The 13,571-nt window shown below is 58.6% G+C and overlaps 2 protein-coding genes across 7 annotated transcripts in view; one reads left to right on the top strand and one right to left on the bottom strand.

Annotated features, from left to right (window-relative positions):
- Positions 1 to 4,021, top strand: part of TXNDC11 (thioredoxin domain containing 11) — a 59,916-nt gene extending 55,895 nt beyond the window's left edge. For all 5 annotated transcript variants that reach the window (XM_079121405.1, XM_079121402.1, XM_079121401.1 and 2 more), the window contains one exon: positions 3,285 to 4,021. In XM_079121405.1, the coding sequence (XP_078977531.1) occupies positions 3,285 to 3,906 (622 nt within the window). In that variant the 3' untranslated portion in view covers positions 3,907 to 4,021. The remainder of the gene's footprint in view (positions 1 to 3,284) is intronic.
- SNN (stannin) lies at positions 4,019 to 13,364 on the bottom strand. 2 transcript variants are annotated; one of them, XM_079121428.1, is made up of 3 exons: positions 13,212 to 13,364; positions 6,598 to 6,870; positions 4,019 to 4,266 (listed from the first exon to the last, which is right to left on the bottom strand). In XM_079121428.1, exons 2-3 carry the CDS (start codon positions 6,781 to 6,783, stop codon positions 4,225 to 4,227), a joined length of 228 nt encoding a protein of 75 aa, XP_078977554.1. In that variant the 5' UTR covers positions 6,784 to 6,870; positions 13,212 to 13,364; the 3' UTR covers positions 4,019 to 4,224. The 2 variants fall into 2 exon arrangements, with proteins under 2 accessions (XP_078977554.1, XP_078977553.1); XM_079121427.1 differs by having other exon boundaries at positions 4,019 to 6,870; positions 13,212 to 13,358.
- Positions 13,365 to 13,571: the final 207 nt, after the last annotated feature.

Raw genomic sequence — 13,571 nt, 5'->3', positions numbered from 1 at the left:
ATGAATGTCTGCCATAGGGCTGACGCCTCAATCTTGTCACACACTCCTACATGGTATTCCAGGGTCAGTTATCACAACACTGACACCAAGGCCCTAGCAGCCAAGGGAGACGGGACCTGGCATTAGTGAACATGGGTGCAGGCATTTCAGTAGGAAAGAAAAGTAACTCTTGGCCCTCTGGAACCGAATGGACTGGATGTTGGCTCCTTCTTTAGGGACAGGTTCCCTTTAGTTTTAGGATGGGTCTTCATGGGGATCACTCTTGTCCTCTGCTAGCAAAGTGTCCGCAGGTTCTTTAGGGAAGGCCCTGACCCGCTTGTGCAGCGGTCGCCCCTGCTCCTCCCACCTGCTCCTCCAGGAGAGGGCTTCCTTCACGGGCTTTGACTCACTGCTTGGTTTTTGCCATTTATCTTAAAGAATGTTTGCTGGAACACTTCCTGTGGTAGTAGGGTCTTGTCACATCATGCACTAAAATCAGAACGTGACTCACTCTTTTCTGTTGCTGGCTGTGTCATGATGAGCCTTTTTCTTTCTAAGAAGTGTTTAAATTGCCACACAATCAAGGATTCATGGACTCTAACACTAGCAATTTTGTCTGTGTGGGACAGAAGTTGGGCATGCAGTTTAACAACGTGTAACATTTGCATTCCAAACACAGTTGGAGAAGTATTAAAGCCATAGCGCCTGACTTGTACCTTTGCATGAGAAAGTTCTCAGCTATTGGAATGCATGGGTGTGCACTGAGGGGGACAAGGGGACATGCACACAGGACAGTGTGAGATGGTGGCTGTGGGGAGGCCCGCGTCTGGAGTGGGACTTGCCCACTTAGGCTGCCTGGTGTGAGAAGCATGAAGCTGAGCTCATCTCCCAGACCTGAGCCGGTCGGTCACCGCAGCCCCTTCCTATATCCCCTGAACCAGAAGGGTAGGAGTGTAAATGTTGAAGAGAAGACTGTCCCGTTCTGTCCTAATGGAGTGCTCTCAGTAAATCAAAGCCTTATTGCCTTGGATTGGAATTTTTCTCATTTCCTAAAAACAGATGGGAGGCACAAGTGGGGTGGGCTCAAAGTTAGCTGGAATGTTTGGTTTGCCTAGGATCTTGGTCAGATAGCTGGCAAGAGAGGAAATGAAAATGACAGTGTGTGGTAAGACCATTTTCATGTTCACCTGCTTATGCTGTTTTTACCAAAAGGAACATGAAATTATATGTGCACTATGAAAAAGGCACCCTTGTGCATGCTCTGAGTGAAACCACACAGCAGGGAAAATGTCAAGGGTGATTGCCCAGAGGGGAATCCCTACATCCCTAGCACATTGTCTGCAGCGAGCAGGTCTCATTTTGTAAAGGTGATGCAGAGAAACTGCAGAGGAGCCTGTCTCAGCCACATGTGCACGGGGCTTCATCCTGCTCCTGGTCCTGCCACCCTGCACCCGAGGCAGGCCAGGTGGTCCTGAGAGCACCCTCACCTTCCTGCACAGGGACACCCCAGAGCCACTGCTCCTGACCAGCTGCCTACATCATATTCTCCGGGTGACATTTCAGAATTCAGGTGCTCTGGCCTGACCCTCAGCCAGGGTTCAGGAGGTATGCACACTCCACCAGCAGCCTTTAGTGTGGTGGTTCTTGGAAGGAGCCACTTCTGAGGAGTGCCCAGCCCTTCCCTCAAGACTCGAGGGGAATCAGACAAATGCGGGCACCTCTTACCACCACACTTCCTAAAGAACTACTTTTGTGGAAACCGTTCTTTGATACTCTGTCCAAGCTACTTTGAAGATGTATTAAAGCATCTTAACATGGTCATTAGGGAGTTCATGGCACTGCCCCAGGACTCCTACAGTCATGTGCTCACAGACGTCTCCAGACTGGTATGCTGAGGTCCCTCACGACCTTCCCGAGGGGTGGTGCACCTCTACTCTGCCCTGGGGGAGGAGGGCTTGCTGCAAGATGCAGTGGAAGATCCAGCTGCTGCTGACCTGCGAGCTGCCCTCTGCAGGGGCTGCACTGAACACCCCATGTGGAGAAAGCATCCATGTCCAGGGAACTGCTTTAACAGAGGGGACGATTAAATACTTCCTCAAATTATTTTATAAAACAATTTACATGCAAGGGTCCTTGTATTGAATATCACCTGAAAGTGTCCATTAATACTCTATGCTATGGGGCATATCTGATTTTGATTTCCTAAAGAGCTCCCCATCGATAGGACGCCTGGTGTCATTTTTAGGTTTTGGCCACTGGTTTTGTGTATGGAGAGGGTGTGTAAGTTTTTAACTAGTGGTTGCTTAAGGAACATACAAGTGTTTAAAACTCTGACACTGTGTATTCACTCGTTTCATCCTTACAGCAGTCCCATGAGGTAGGGGATACTCCTATCATCCCCATGTAACAGAGCATAAGTCAGTTGTGTAAGAACATATGGCATGGAGCAGAGCCACTCTGGGCAGCCGGCCTATGGAGTCCCTGCTCTTGACCTCCATTCCTCTGATGTCTGAGGGAGCTGATGCTGCCTGCTGGCCCACCTCAGGCATAAATGCAAAAAGCTTGGACTTTTGGTCTGTTGCAGCCAGATCGTGAGTGCACAGGTGACTGCGTCTGTGAGACTCTGGCTGGTAGACAATTAAGTTCTGAAAGGGCGTTTTCTAAATCAGGACTTGGAACAGAGCTGTGGGGAAGCCCTGTCCATTGTCCTTCTCCTTCTTTATTCTGTACTCTCGGGCCCGGCAGCCCTGCTTGACCTGAGCCCCTTGGTGGTCTTGTTGCCAGTAGGGCCTCTTCAGGCCTGAGCCCAGGTCTCCTGGGGATTGAGAACTTCTGCCCTGGATATGGGAGAAATACTTGCTGAGAAAACGAGCATTTCAGGAACTTGTTTCAGGCTTTTCTGATCTCACCAAGCATTGTCGATGACCACAAAGTGACACGGTGATAGTCCTGCCCAGGATGCCCGTGCTACATGGTCACTGGGCCTCACAGAGCACAGAGTGGCCCTCATGCTGCAAGCTGCTGGTGCCCACTGGCTTTAGGCTTGAATCTGGGAGCACTTGTCTTTCTGGAAGGCTGTGCACAGAAGCCGAGCTCTCTCCTAGGGAACAGACACAGTGCAGGCGTCATGGGCAGCCGCGCGCTCTAGGGAACTGCCTGCTCATGCTCGTCTTCCTTCCCTTCAGTAAGTAAAACCCTCAGGCTGCCTTGCTTGGTAAGAACAGCTGCCCGACCTCCATAGCAGCTGTTGTGGACCATCCTGTTGGCCTGTGTCTGATCCTTGACTCCTCTCCCTCTCTCTCCAGAAAGGACCTAAGTGTGAAATACCCCGAAGACCTCCCCATCACCCTTCCGAATCTGCTGAGGTTCATCCTGCACCACTCGGACCCCGCCTCCACCCTCCAGAACTCTGCCAGGCCTCCTCCAGAAGAGTGTCTTCAGAGCGAGGCCGTCCTGCAGCAGGGGCACATCTCCCACCTGGAGAGGGAGATCCAGAAACTGAGAGCAGAGATAAGCAGCCTTCACCGAGCACAGGCACAGGTGGAGGGCCAGCTCTCCAGTGCCCGCAGGGATGAGCGTCGGCTGCTGCGGCAGCAGCAGACCCTGGAGAAGCAGCATGGCCTGCTCCAGCGGCACAGCGAGCAGCTGCAGGCCCTGTATGCACAGAAGGCCCGCGAGCTGGAGGCGCTGGCCGACGCCTCTGAGACCCTCCTTACTGAGAACGCGTGGCTCAAGATCCTGGTGGCCACCATGGAGAGGAAACTGGAGGGCCAGGACCGGGCTGAGGACCCAGCCCCTCGGACAGAGGCACGTCCTGAGCACTCTGAGCCCGCAGGTGGCCCCCGGTTACCTGGCAGTGCCCCTCCACCTTCCAATGTCAGTTCCACACTGGCACCTGAGAGGAAGAGTGAGAACAGGACAGACTAACTTTCAAAATGACATGAAGGAATCAGAGGTGAAAACTGTACATTGGGAATATATTTATGCAAATTTTATTGAAATTTATTGTAAATAAAGATTTTCTCAGTGGTCTAGAAAATCAGCGTGAATGTCATTCAGCATTTATTGAACAGGGATGACATCCCTTCCACTTATTGCACAAACTTGGTAGCTTCGAGAGAAAACAGTAGCACAGTCCATTTGAACATCTGTCTGCAAAATCGGTCCATATTTCCATGGCTCAGTGTCAGAGCGTCCCTCCCACTGCCCTACGGCTGCTTCTGCCATGACGGGGGTGGGGGGGCCTTAATTCTTGTCTGGTCTCGGAAGACTGGAACAACAGTTGGGCTATTGACAAAAGAATTCAAGAGAGGTCATAACTTACTAAGCCATTTGAGCATGTGGCTCTGGTATCTACGCTAAAAAAAGTAGCCATTGATGATGAGAACAGGGACAGCCATTATGTGTTGTTCACCAGTTCCTCAGGCATTGTCACGTTCCTCCCAAAGACCCCCACCAGCACCCCACCCGGCCTATCCCTCATCCAGCATTGCCGCCAGCTGATGGGCCGACTCAAGGTCTACAGATGTCCCTGGCTACTGGAGGGGGCAAGAGAACCTCCAAAGTGAAACTGATGAGAAAGCAGCGTTAATCATCTCCAAACAAACCACAGCTGCACAGTGAGAACTGCAGGGGCAGGGAGAGCGAGGTCGGCCGAGGGGGCGGGGCCAGAGGCTGGAGGTGTGGCTCCTGCCACTCACAGAGCTGAAGGGCCTGGGTAGCAGGAGCAAGCCTGGAGATCTGAAAGGGAGAGGGGTGGACCCAACACCCCAGCCTCACTCAGCTGCCCAGAGCAGACGTGCTCTGGTCCTCCGTGGGCACCTTTGGGCCTTCTGTCCTCTCCTTGGGGTCTGGCTACAGTGGCTGGGTTACTGCTCCCAGCTCTGCCCCACCTGCCCATCTCTGCTTATGTCCAGCTGTCCCTCCACCACCTCTTCCCAGCTGCGCCACCAGGGCCAAGGGCATTTCCTATACCGCTCTCGTGCAGCATGGAAGGTCTTGTCAGCCACCCCCTCCCCACCCTAGGCTGCTGCTTTATGTCTGAACCCCAATTTAGGTGTATGTCGCTAAAAAGAAGGCTCCCTACTGCCCCCCCACACACCCCAGGGCTCTAGAAAAGGGATTAGTTGGACAAAAGAATCGCCTCCAGCATGGCCAGGAGGCCAGAGCTCAGTGCCTCCCACCATGCTGCTTGCAGGCGGCTCAAGTGCATAGGGCCAGCACTCTGAAGTTAAGCCAGGGCTAGCCTCTGGTTGGTGACCCAGGATGACAAGTCACATTTTAGTGATGGTGTAGAATGTGCTTACGGTGGTCGGATTAAAAACCTAAGCGAGCTCACAAGGGACACCTTGAGATGCAGGCCGGCTCAACTGAAAGCCACCAACTCATCCATGAGAACCAATTCCTGAACTTCAAATTCACTCTCTCTCCCTGTGTGAAGCACGTGCTGGCAGGTAGCACTGCATGTAGGGCCTTTGAAGAGATCAGGGGACTTGAGACAGAGGCCACTAAGGAAAGTGAAATCCAATACCCAGCAGGTAGGCGGTCATCAGAGAGGAAAGGAAGCTAACCTGTGGAAAGGGAAAGGGGGGGCAAGTCTCCACCTCCTCCCTCCAGTGCAGGAGATTAAATACAAAACCAAAGCCTTTCTCCTGGGCCAACTGGGTTTCTGCTGACAAGCAGCCAGAGCACTGGCATTTCTCTGAGGCTCAGGGACTTCAGCGAAGCTGTGATGAGGGGAGTACTCAGCATACCCAGGACCAGAGAGGCAAGATACTGCTCTGCTACCAAGGCGCCTGGCAGCCCTCGGGACGCGTGCCCTGACTCGTCCCTCACTGGCTCCAAAGCAGGTACGTAGCTTCCTTGCAATACGCCATCAACAGGCACTGCTACTTAATAGCTGCATCTACCTGGAGAAAAGAGGGAGGGGTGTGGCTCTTCATCCACTACCAACCAGACAGACATCACCAAGCACCCAGACCGGTCAGCCAGACTTCCAGCTGGCGTCTCACTGCTTTTACTTACAAGCAAGTAGACATCAGAGACTCCTGCCAAGTCGACCCCGGGCCTTACACGTCTAAGACCCCCATGGTCTTGCCTCTGCTCATCGTGAGTGGCCATAATCAACCAGTCCCATGTGCTCGATATGGTATTTTAAAAATTCAGCAAAAAAGGCTTTAAGCACGTGCTTCTGGGGCCTATGTACAGTTCACAGGTTTTGTTAGTTCACGCGTTACAGTAGTAGCTCTGTCGAAAACAGGCTCAGCCAAACATTCAAGTAACAAAAGCGCCACGGGGCCGCAGCCCCAGCAAGGACAGGCCTGCCCACTGCCTGCAATGGGCAGCCCTGCCGGGAGGCCAAGGGGAAGCCCAGGACAGCCAGGACCCTGGAGTCAGTGCATGCGATGACGAAGCCCGCCGAGGCCATGCCAGCAAGCGTCAACCCTTCCTCTCAGACAGCAGCATGTCTGTGTGGTTCTGCCCCTCCCGGCGCCGCTCGGCTGGCTGCAAACAGGACAGGAAGCCTCGTGGCCCAGATCAGCCGTGCACTTCTGGGCCACTGGGGGTCATCAGCTTGGCCTTCCTCTCCACGCATGGTCCCTTGGCCGAATACTGCACCAGCAGGAAGGGCTCCTTGGTCTCGCCATCGCCCACGATGCTCTCCTCGTCCTCCGACTGGCTGATGCGCTGTAGCCGCAGGTAGCACCAGCAGCCCAGGATCAAGGCCCCCAGGGCGGCGATGGCGATGAGGATGACGATGACCGTGACCACGCCCGTGGTGGGGCTGTGGTCCATGATAGACATGGTCAGTGCTCCTGGGGCCTCCTCGGCAGGAAGCTCTTGGGGGCAGCCGGCTCAGTGAGGCTGGAACTCCGGCTGGACGCGGGAGTCCTGAAAGACAGAGCGAGATGAGGCTACACCAGCGCCTCTGGGGACCGCTGCAGTCGGAGCTCCAGCTGGCAGCTGTAGAGGCTCTAATTTTGTTTTTCAATTTTTATTTTTTTCAGACAGGGTCTTGCTATGTTGCCCAGGCTGGTCTCGAACTCCTGGACTCAAGCAATCCTCCCGTCAGCCCCCAACCCCCGAGTGCTGGGGCCCAGGTGCACCACGAGCCCGGGGGTCTAGTTTTGAGACTTCTTCAGCCTGATGGTGGCTCTCATCCAGGCGGGAACACACGACTGGCTTCGCCATCTCCGTTCAAAGGCCCACCCCAGCCTGCGCCTGTCAAGTGTCCTAACTAATTGCTTCTGCTACCACATCAAGCATGTGACTCTGGCTCAAGCCCGGGCCCGAGTCCTGGAGGGGAGGGGGACAGAGGACGCCTCTGAAGCTGTGGCAGGGGCTGCAGGAGGGCTGGACGCCCCTCTGGCTCTTCTGTTAAAGGTGTGTACTCTGGAAGCCAGCACCACCGGTGGCAGTAACTACTCGGGGACTAAGAGGAGCCAGTGGCTTCCTGAAGGATACAGAGGAAGGATCTGAAAACAAGGAAATGACATCTGCCACAGTGGGGAACAGGTGACACACACAAAGCAACCAAGTCCCTCTGGGGCCCCTGTGAGAAGGCACGGCAGACAATGGCTTCTGCCACCGGGGGCTGTGGCTGGCCTGGGAGGATCTGAGGCCAAGTCAGCAGGAAAGAGGGTCCCCAAGACGCAGACGCTCAGGGGAGCTCTGCGGGGCAGGGGTGGGCAGCAGCCCTGTCGGCACATCTTTCAGTGCCTGGTGCAGGACCCAGGCTGCAAACAGGTCAGTGTTCCAAAATAATGTCATTACAGATGCAGGTGCCACCTGGGGACACCAGGCGCTCTGATGCTAAGTTGGGTGGGCAGTCGAGGTGCATGGATGCCACGCTGTGGGGAATGGCATTCCTGGCAGGGGAGCATCACCCATTCTGGGCAGAGTGGGACAGGCACACCCAGGACCCAGAGGACTGGGACCCACTGCCCACCCACGTGACCTCGGACAGCTCCCACCGCCTCACCCAGCCCTAGTCCCCACCTGAAGGTGGAGCTGCCGAGGGGCAATAGAGAAAGCGGCTCCCAGCCGCACAGGATCCAGAAATTCCAGGCTCCAGTCTTCCTCTCTTCCCGCAGGTGACACCCCAGGGCCCAGCAGCAGGCCTGGACTTGGCCACTGTTGCAGCCCAGATGCTGAACCAGCAGGCTTCCTGGTACCCAAGCCTTGCCTGTCCTCCCTCCACACCACACACAGAGCCACCTCGGTGGCAAACCAGGTGGCCACGTGGGGTGAGGACAACCTGAACCGCAGGCCGCACAGGGACAGGCACCCAGTCTGCACTCGGCGGGGCTGGGCGTCCACTCCTGCTGCACTTCCTTTCTCAGAAGGTGGCCTCCATGTGGTCGGCAGCACGGAAAGGTTTCCCTCCAAACAGGACGGACCTGCTGTGTCCTTGGGTCATACTGGCCTTAACCAGAAGTGACTCGGACCCACCTAGGATGCTGGGGTGGGGGCTGCCTGAAGGCCAAAGCAGCTAGATCCACACCCCAGCACCCAAGGATCAAGCAGGGATTACTGCCCACACCCGTGAGGCCCCAGCAGGAGGGCGGTGGCCCTGGAGTTCCGAGGCTATGGCCTTCCTGTGCTGGTGGCTGCCATTCCTCTCTGCGGGTCTGCCATCCATGCAGGCCCACTACGGCCACAGGACACAGGACACCACCAAGTCTACAGCGACCTACAGGCCAGCTCGATGCATCCCATGGCTGCTTCCTGCTTCCCAGCCGGGTTGCCGCCATGCATCTTTAGAGATAGCCTCTGCCCAGGCTGCCCCTGCCCAGGCTGCCCCCTGCCCAGACGCTCTGCTCCCTTAACCTCATTCAGTGGTCCTCCACGACATGTTACCCCATCCTGGGGACATCTGATCGTGCTTGGGGCCATTTTGGGTTGTCATAAACAGGGTGAGGTGGCACTACTGGCAGGGTAGAGGCCAAGATGCTGCTGGACAGCCCCAGGCACGGGACAGGCTCTACAACTGTGACACAGAGTGACCTGGTCCCAAATGCTGACCGAGGGAGGCAGAGAGCAACTCTGACCTAGTTAATGCCAGCTCCTGCAAGGACACCCTCCTGACCAGAATGCCAGGGGCACCCTCCCCAGAGCGCTGGCCTGGCCTCCTCTGCAAGCTGGCTTCCTGGTCAGCACCCTGCACCCCGGCCCTGCCTGCGTGCTCAGCTGCCAGCCTCTGCCCTCACTGCCACCTGTCCTCTCCGGCCCCGGGAGTGGGCCTGCACCTGCCCTGCCTCCACCTCCTCTCCTGAGCCTCGGGCTGCAGGCCCTCCTGGGACAGCGCCCTCCAGCATGGGCCTCTGGGCAGGAAGGCAAGTCAGTATCAATTCAGAAGGGGAAGTGTGTTTGGGGATCAGGTGGCTCAGGGGCAGGAGGTGGGAGATCCAACAATGGTACCAGGACCTGAGGGGCGAGCCCAAGAGGCCCCCATGAAGCCAGGGACGCCAGCAGTCCCGGGAATAATAAAGAAACTGAGGCACAGGCAGCCCTAGCTCACAGGAACCCGCTGAGAAGAGAGGTGACTGCCCCAAGCCTAGAGACGGGCAGAGCCAGGTATGGGCCTCTTACTCCACCCATTCCCAAGCACAGACCCGTGACCAACCAAGCCACTGTCCCACCTGCCTGTGGCCCCGGGACCTCCCTGAATGTGCTGGTTCCTTCTCACTCAGCAAGTGTTTCCTGAGAACTGATCACAGCATCCCCCGCTCAGACCTTCCCAGGCCTCAGAAGAGACCCCGACTCCCTGCCTGTTCTCTCACTGTCCTGTGGCTGCTCCCTCCTCAGAAGGCACCTGAGGGCCGCTGCCCAGGCCGTCCTGGCTCCAGCAACCCTCTCCCATGTCACCGCCTGTCCTAGAGCTCTCTGCTGCCTGCAACGCTCTGGGGTCAGGGTGTCTCCCTGGCTGCCGTCTTGCTCCCCATGGATGCCAAGTCTGCAAGAGGAGGCCACTGCCCGCAGCTGCATCCTCTGCCCTACCACCAGCACACAGTAGGTGCTCAGTAAAGTAGCTTAGTGTTCCAAGCCTGGGGACACAGTGAGAAATTAAAGGACATCCTACCCTCAAAGGCAACAGTCAGGGAAACCCAGCTGAGCCAGCTACCCAGCCCAAGGCCACCCCCAGGACCCTGTGCACAGGTCCCCGTGCCCGCCCCAGCAGCCTGTGAGGAAGGACAGGCTGCAGCTGAGTGGGGTGAAAGCAAGGTGTGTCCGTGGATTCCCAAAGGACTCTGCCCATGCATGCTGGGGGCAACAAGAGGAGGTGGTGGCCGAGTGGTCGAGAAGCACAGTCCAGAGGAAGCCCAACGTGCCAGGGCAGCTGGGCCCTGTGAGCCCACTTTGCCTGGTTGGACCCCAGCCCTGGCTAAACCTGTCCTGGGCCTCCTCAGGCCCCTGAATGCAGCTGTTTCCTGCAAGCCAGCTGGCCTCTTGGGATCCTGCGAAGCCCATGGGCCAGGGTGGCACAGAGAGGGTCACAGCTTGGGCTGGGGAGATGTCCAGGATGGTATGTGGGAAACCTATTGGAATGATCGTCACACCTCCCACACAGGCATCTGGTCCCCAAGCCCCCGGGCTGACTGCTCACCATCAGCATCCCCCCTTTGCAGATGAGGAAACCGAGGTGCAGAGCATTTGAGTGGACTGTCAGGAGTGAAGCACTGGAAATAGGACATGAACCCCAAGAGCAAAGGGAGAGTCGTCCACGCGCACAGAGACAGAGCAGGGAAGGGCCAGCCCGCAATGGAGATCTGATGCCCAGGAGCACCCCCTTGTTGGCTCCCTGGATCAGGGCAAAAGGCACCGGAAGCCCAGGGCCAGCGGGCTCCCTGGCCAGCCTACACCGTGTGCCCTGAACTCCTGGAAAAGCCCAGGCTCTCCAGTCTGCACACTTCTCTGCCCCCCAATCACCCTCAAAGGAGGGTGACGCACAGGACATGCTGTGTCCCCTAGCAGGTCACATGTCCCCTGTAACAACAAATTCCAGGTGAGCACTGGCCAGCACCAGCCCTCGCCAACTAGGCTGCAGAGGTGCTAAAACTGTTGTGCCCAGTTTGCCAAGGCCCTGAGGGAGCAGGGCAGACCCCAAGGGGTTCAGAAGAACAGTCCCTACCCCATCGCCAGTGGGCACAGGGCGCGGGTCTCCTTCATGGGCCCTGGCTTCTCCTGACTCGTGCCCAGTGTGAGGAGAGGACCAGTCACCCGGCCTCTTCATGGCATCCAAAACCAGCCTTCGCCCTGGTGATCAGGCCTCCGTGGCTGCTCCCACCCACTCGCTCGAGCACGCTGCTGCTAATGGCCTCAGTTTCTCAGTGCGTAAAATGGGAACGAGTCCCTGACCCCACCCCCAGGAACAGAAGGGCAATAGTCTGGCCCAGGCCCAGTGACACCAGTAGCCCATTCCCCAGGGACACACTGCCGCTTTCTTCTCACTTCACTGTGCACATCACAAGGCTGCTGAGCCTGGCTGAGCACAGAGAGCACCCCACGTCAGCAGCCCCCACCGCTTCCAGGCCCCAGCCAGGCCCCAGGGACTCACACTGCAACCCCAAGGTGGAGCACGTCCCTCTCCCTCAACAGAGCCACCTGCCAAGGGCACTGACAGACCAGGCCCTGCCTTTTAGGGGACCCGGCTCACCAACGAGAAACACTTCCTGCCCTGGGTTCTGACTAGGGAAACAGGACTGCAGACAGACTGGGATGTCTGCTGTGCCAGGCCCCAAAGGCCCTGGGACGCAAGGACGCTTCATAGAAGGACCCTGCCCTCCACCAGCCTGACCAAGAACAGCAGGGATGTGGACGGGAAGCTAACATTAAGGGGGCCGTGCCTGGCTCTGTGGCTGCCGTCAGCTCACCCTCCCCCTCCTCCTCCAGAAGAGAAGCTGGCTCCAGGACCCCAGGTTCCCCATGGCAGAAGAGGGCGCAGGAGCCAGGTCCCTGGTGCTGCCCCAAGGTCAGCTGGGGTCTCCTGTGGTCCAGAGCTGAGGCTCCTGCTCCCACACCATTTGTCACCCACTGGTCATTCCCACAGGCTGTCCTAGGGTCAGCCTGTTCAGTCAAATGACTTTGGAAATAACGGTTGCTACAAAAGTTGATAGTGGCTATTATGTGTCAAACTCTAAACTGAGCACCTTTTGCAGATGTCTCCAAAATTTTTGCTTCAGAACAACCCTAAAGTTGAGTTGTTGCTCTTTCCACTAGACAGATAAAGAATCTGCAGCTCAGAGAAGTTAAGTCAATTGCCCAAGGTCACACAGCTCAAACCTAGGTAGTCTAGATCTGGAACTCTGGATTTCTGAACTTCCTGAATGTCTGACTCTAAAGTATCAGATTCCTCTCCACCACCTTCTCTCCCTGATGCTTTGAGGGGTGGAGGACAGGTGAATCCAGTGTGGCCCCCATGAGAGCAGGCTGGGTGACCTGTGCTGAAGACTCCAGGCTGGACGGGACTCAGGGATGACAAGCGCCCCGGCAGCTCCCTCGTGCTGAGCGCGGGCGGCGTGCAGGCGCGGTGCCAGGCGCGCTCCACGCACCCTCTCATTTAACCCTGCCAGGCGACGCCCGCGTCCCCCTCACTCTGTGGAGAGGCGAGGCAAGGCAAGGCTGGGGGCAGCAGGGGCTCGGCCAGGGGGCGGCGGCTAGGGAGGAAACGCTCTAAGGAGTCAGCCTCCTTAGAGGTGGGGCCGGGGGACCACAAGACCCAGGCGAGCCCACGCCGCGCACTCACTGCCGACGGAACCGGCGCCTAACACTGCGGCTGGGCCTCAGTTTCCTCACCCACGAAATGGACTCCAGACGCCGCCTGGACGCCCACCCCTCCGAGCCCCGCTGACCACGCTGGAGACAGCAGGACCCCCGCCCCTCCCGGAATTTTGGGAAATCCCGAAGCGTCCCGGAGAGCCGGCGGCGGGCCGCGGTGGGGCACTCGCGCCGGCGGGGGAGGGGGACCCCGGTCCCCGCGCAGCCTCCGCCCCCAGCCGCCTCCTTTGTCCGGATCTCGCCGCAGCGCAGCGGACAAAGAGCCCCGGCCCGCGGGCGCGGCCCCCCGAACAGACCCTCCCCCGAAGCCGCGCCCCCGCGGGCCGCCCCTCCCCCGCCGCAGAGACCCAGGCCCCGGCACTGCCGCCTCGCGCGCCCCCGCGCCGTCCGGGGCCGCCCCTGCCCCTGCCGCCAGGGCGCGCCGACACGCGCCCGGCCCGCCCGGCCCCGCTCACCATGGCGCAGCCTGCAGCCCGGCCCGATCGCGCCGCAGCAGCCCCGCAGCAGCCCCGCCGGCCCGGCTCCGCCCGCCCGCCAGCCCGGTCCGGCCGCGGCGCACCGTCGGGACGCAGGAGCCCAGCTCTGCGGCGGGCGGGACGCTCCCGGCCCCGCCCCGGCTGGGGGCAGGACCTCCGGGAGGCCAATGGGGAGCCGCGCCGGGACGGCGGGGCGGGGCGGGCCGGGGCGGAGTCACGTGCGCCGGGGGCCGGGGGCGGGGGCGGCCCGCGGGCGGGGCTGCGCGCAGCTGGCGGGGCGGGGGGCGGGCCGGGTTTCCGCGCGCCGATTGGGCGCCGGTGGGTGCGGGGCCCAGGCCA

Source organism: Sciurus vulgaris, assembly GCF_902686455.1.
Source record: "Sciurus vulgaris genome assembly, chromosome: 18".
NCBI lineage: Eukaryota > Metazoa > Chordata > Mammalia > Rodentia > Sciuridae > Sciurus > Sciurus vulgaris.
The sequence above is the reverse complement of the archived record's forward strand: the minus strand, read 5'-3'. Positions and strand labels throughout refer to the sequence as shown.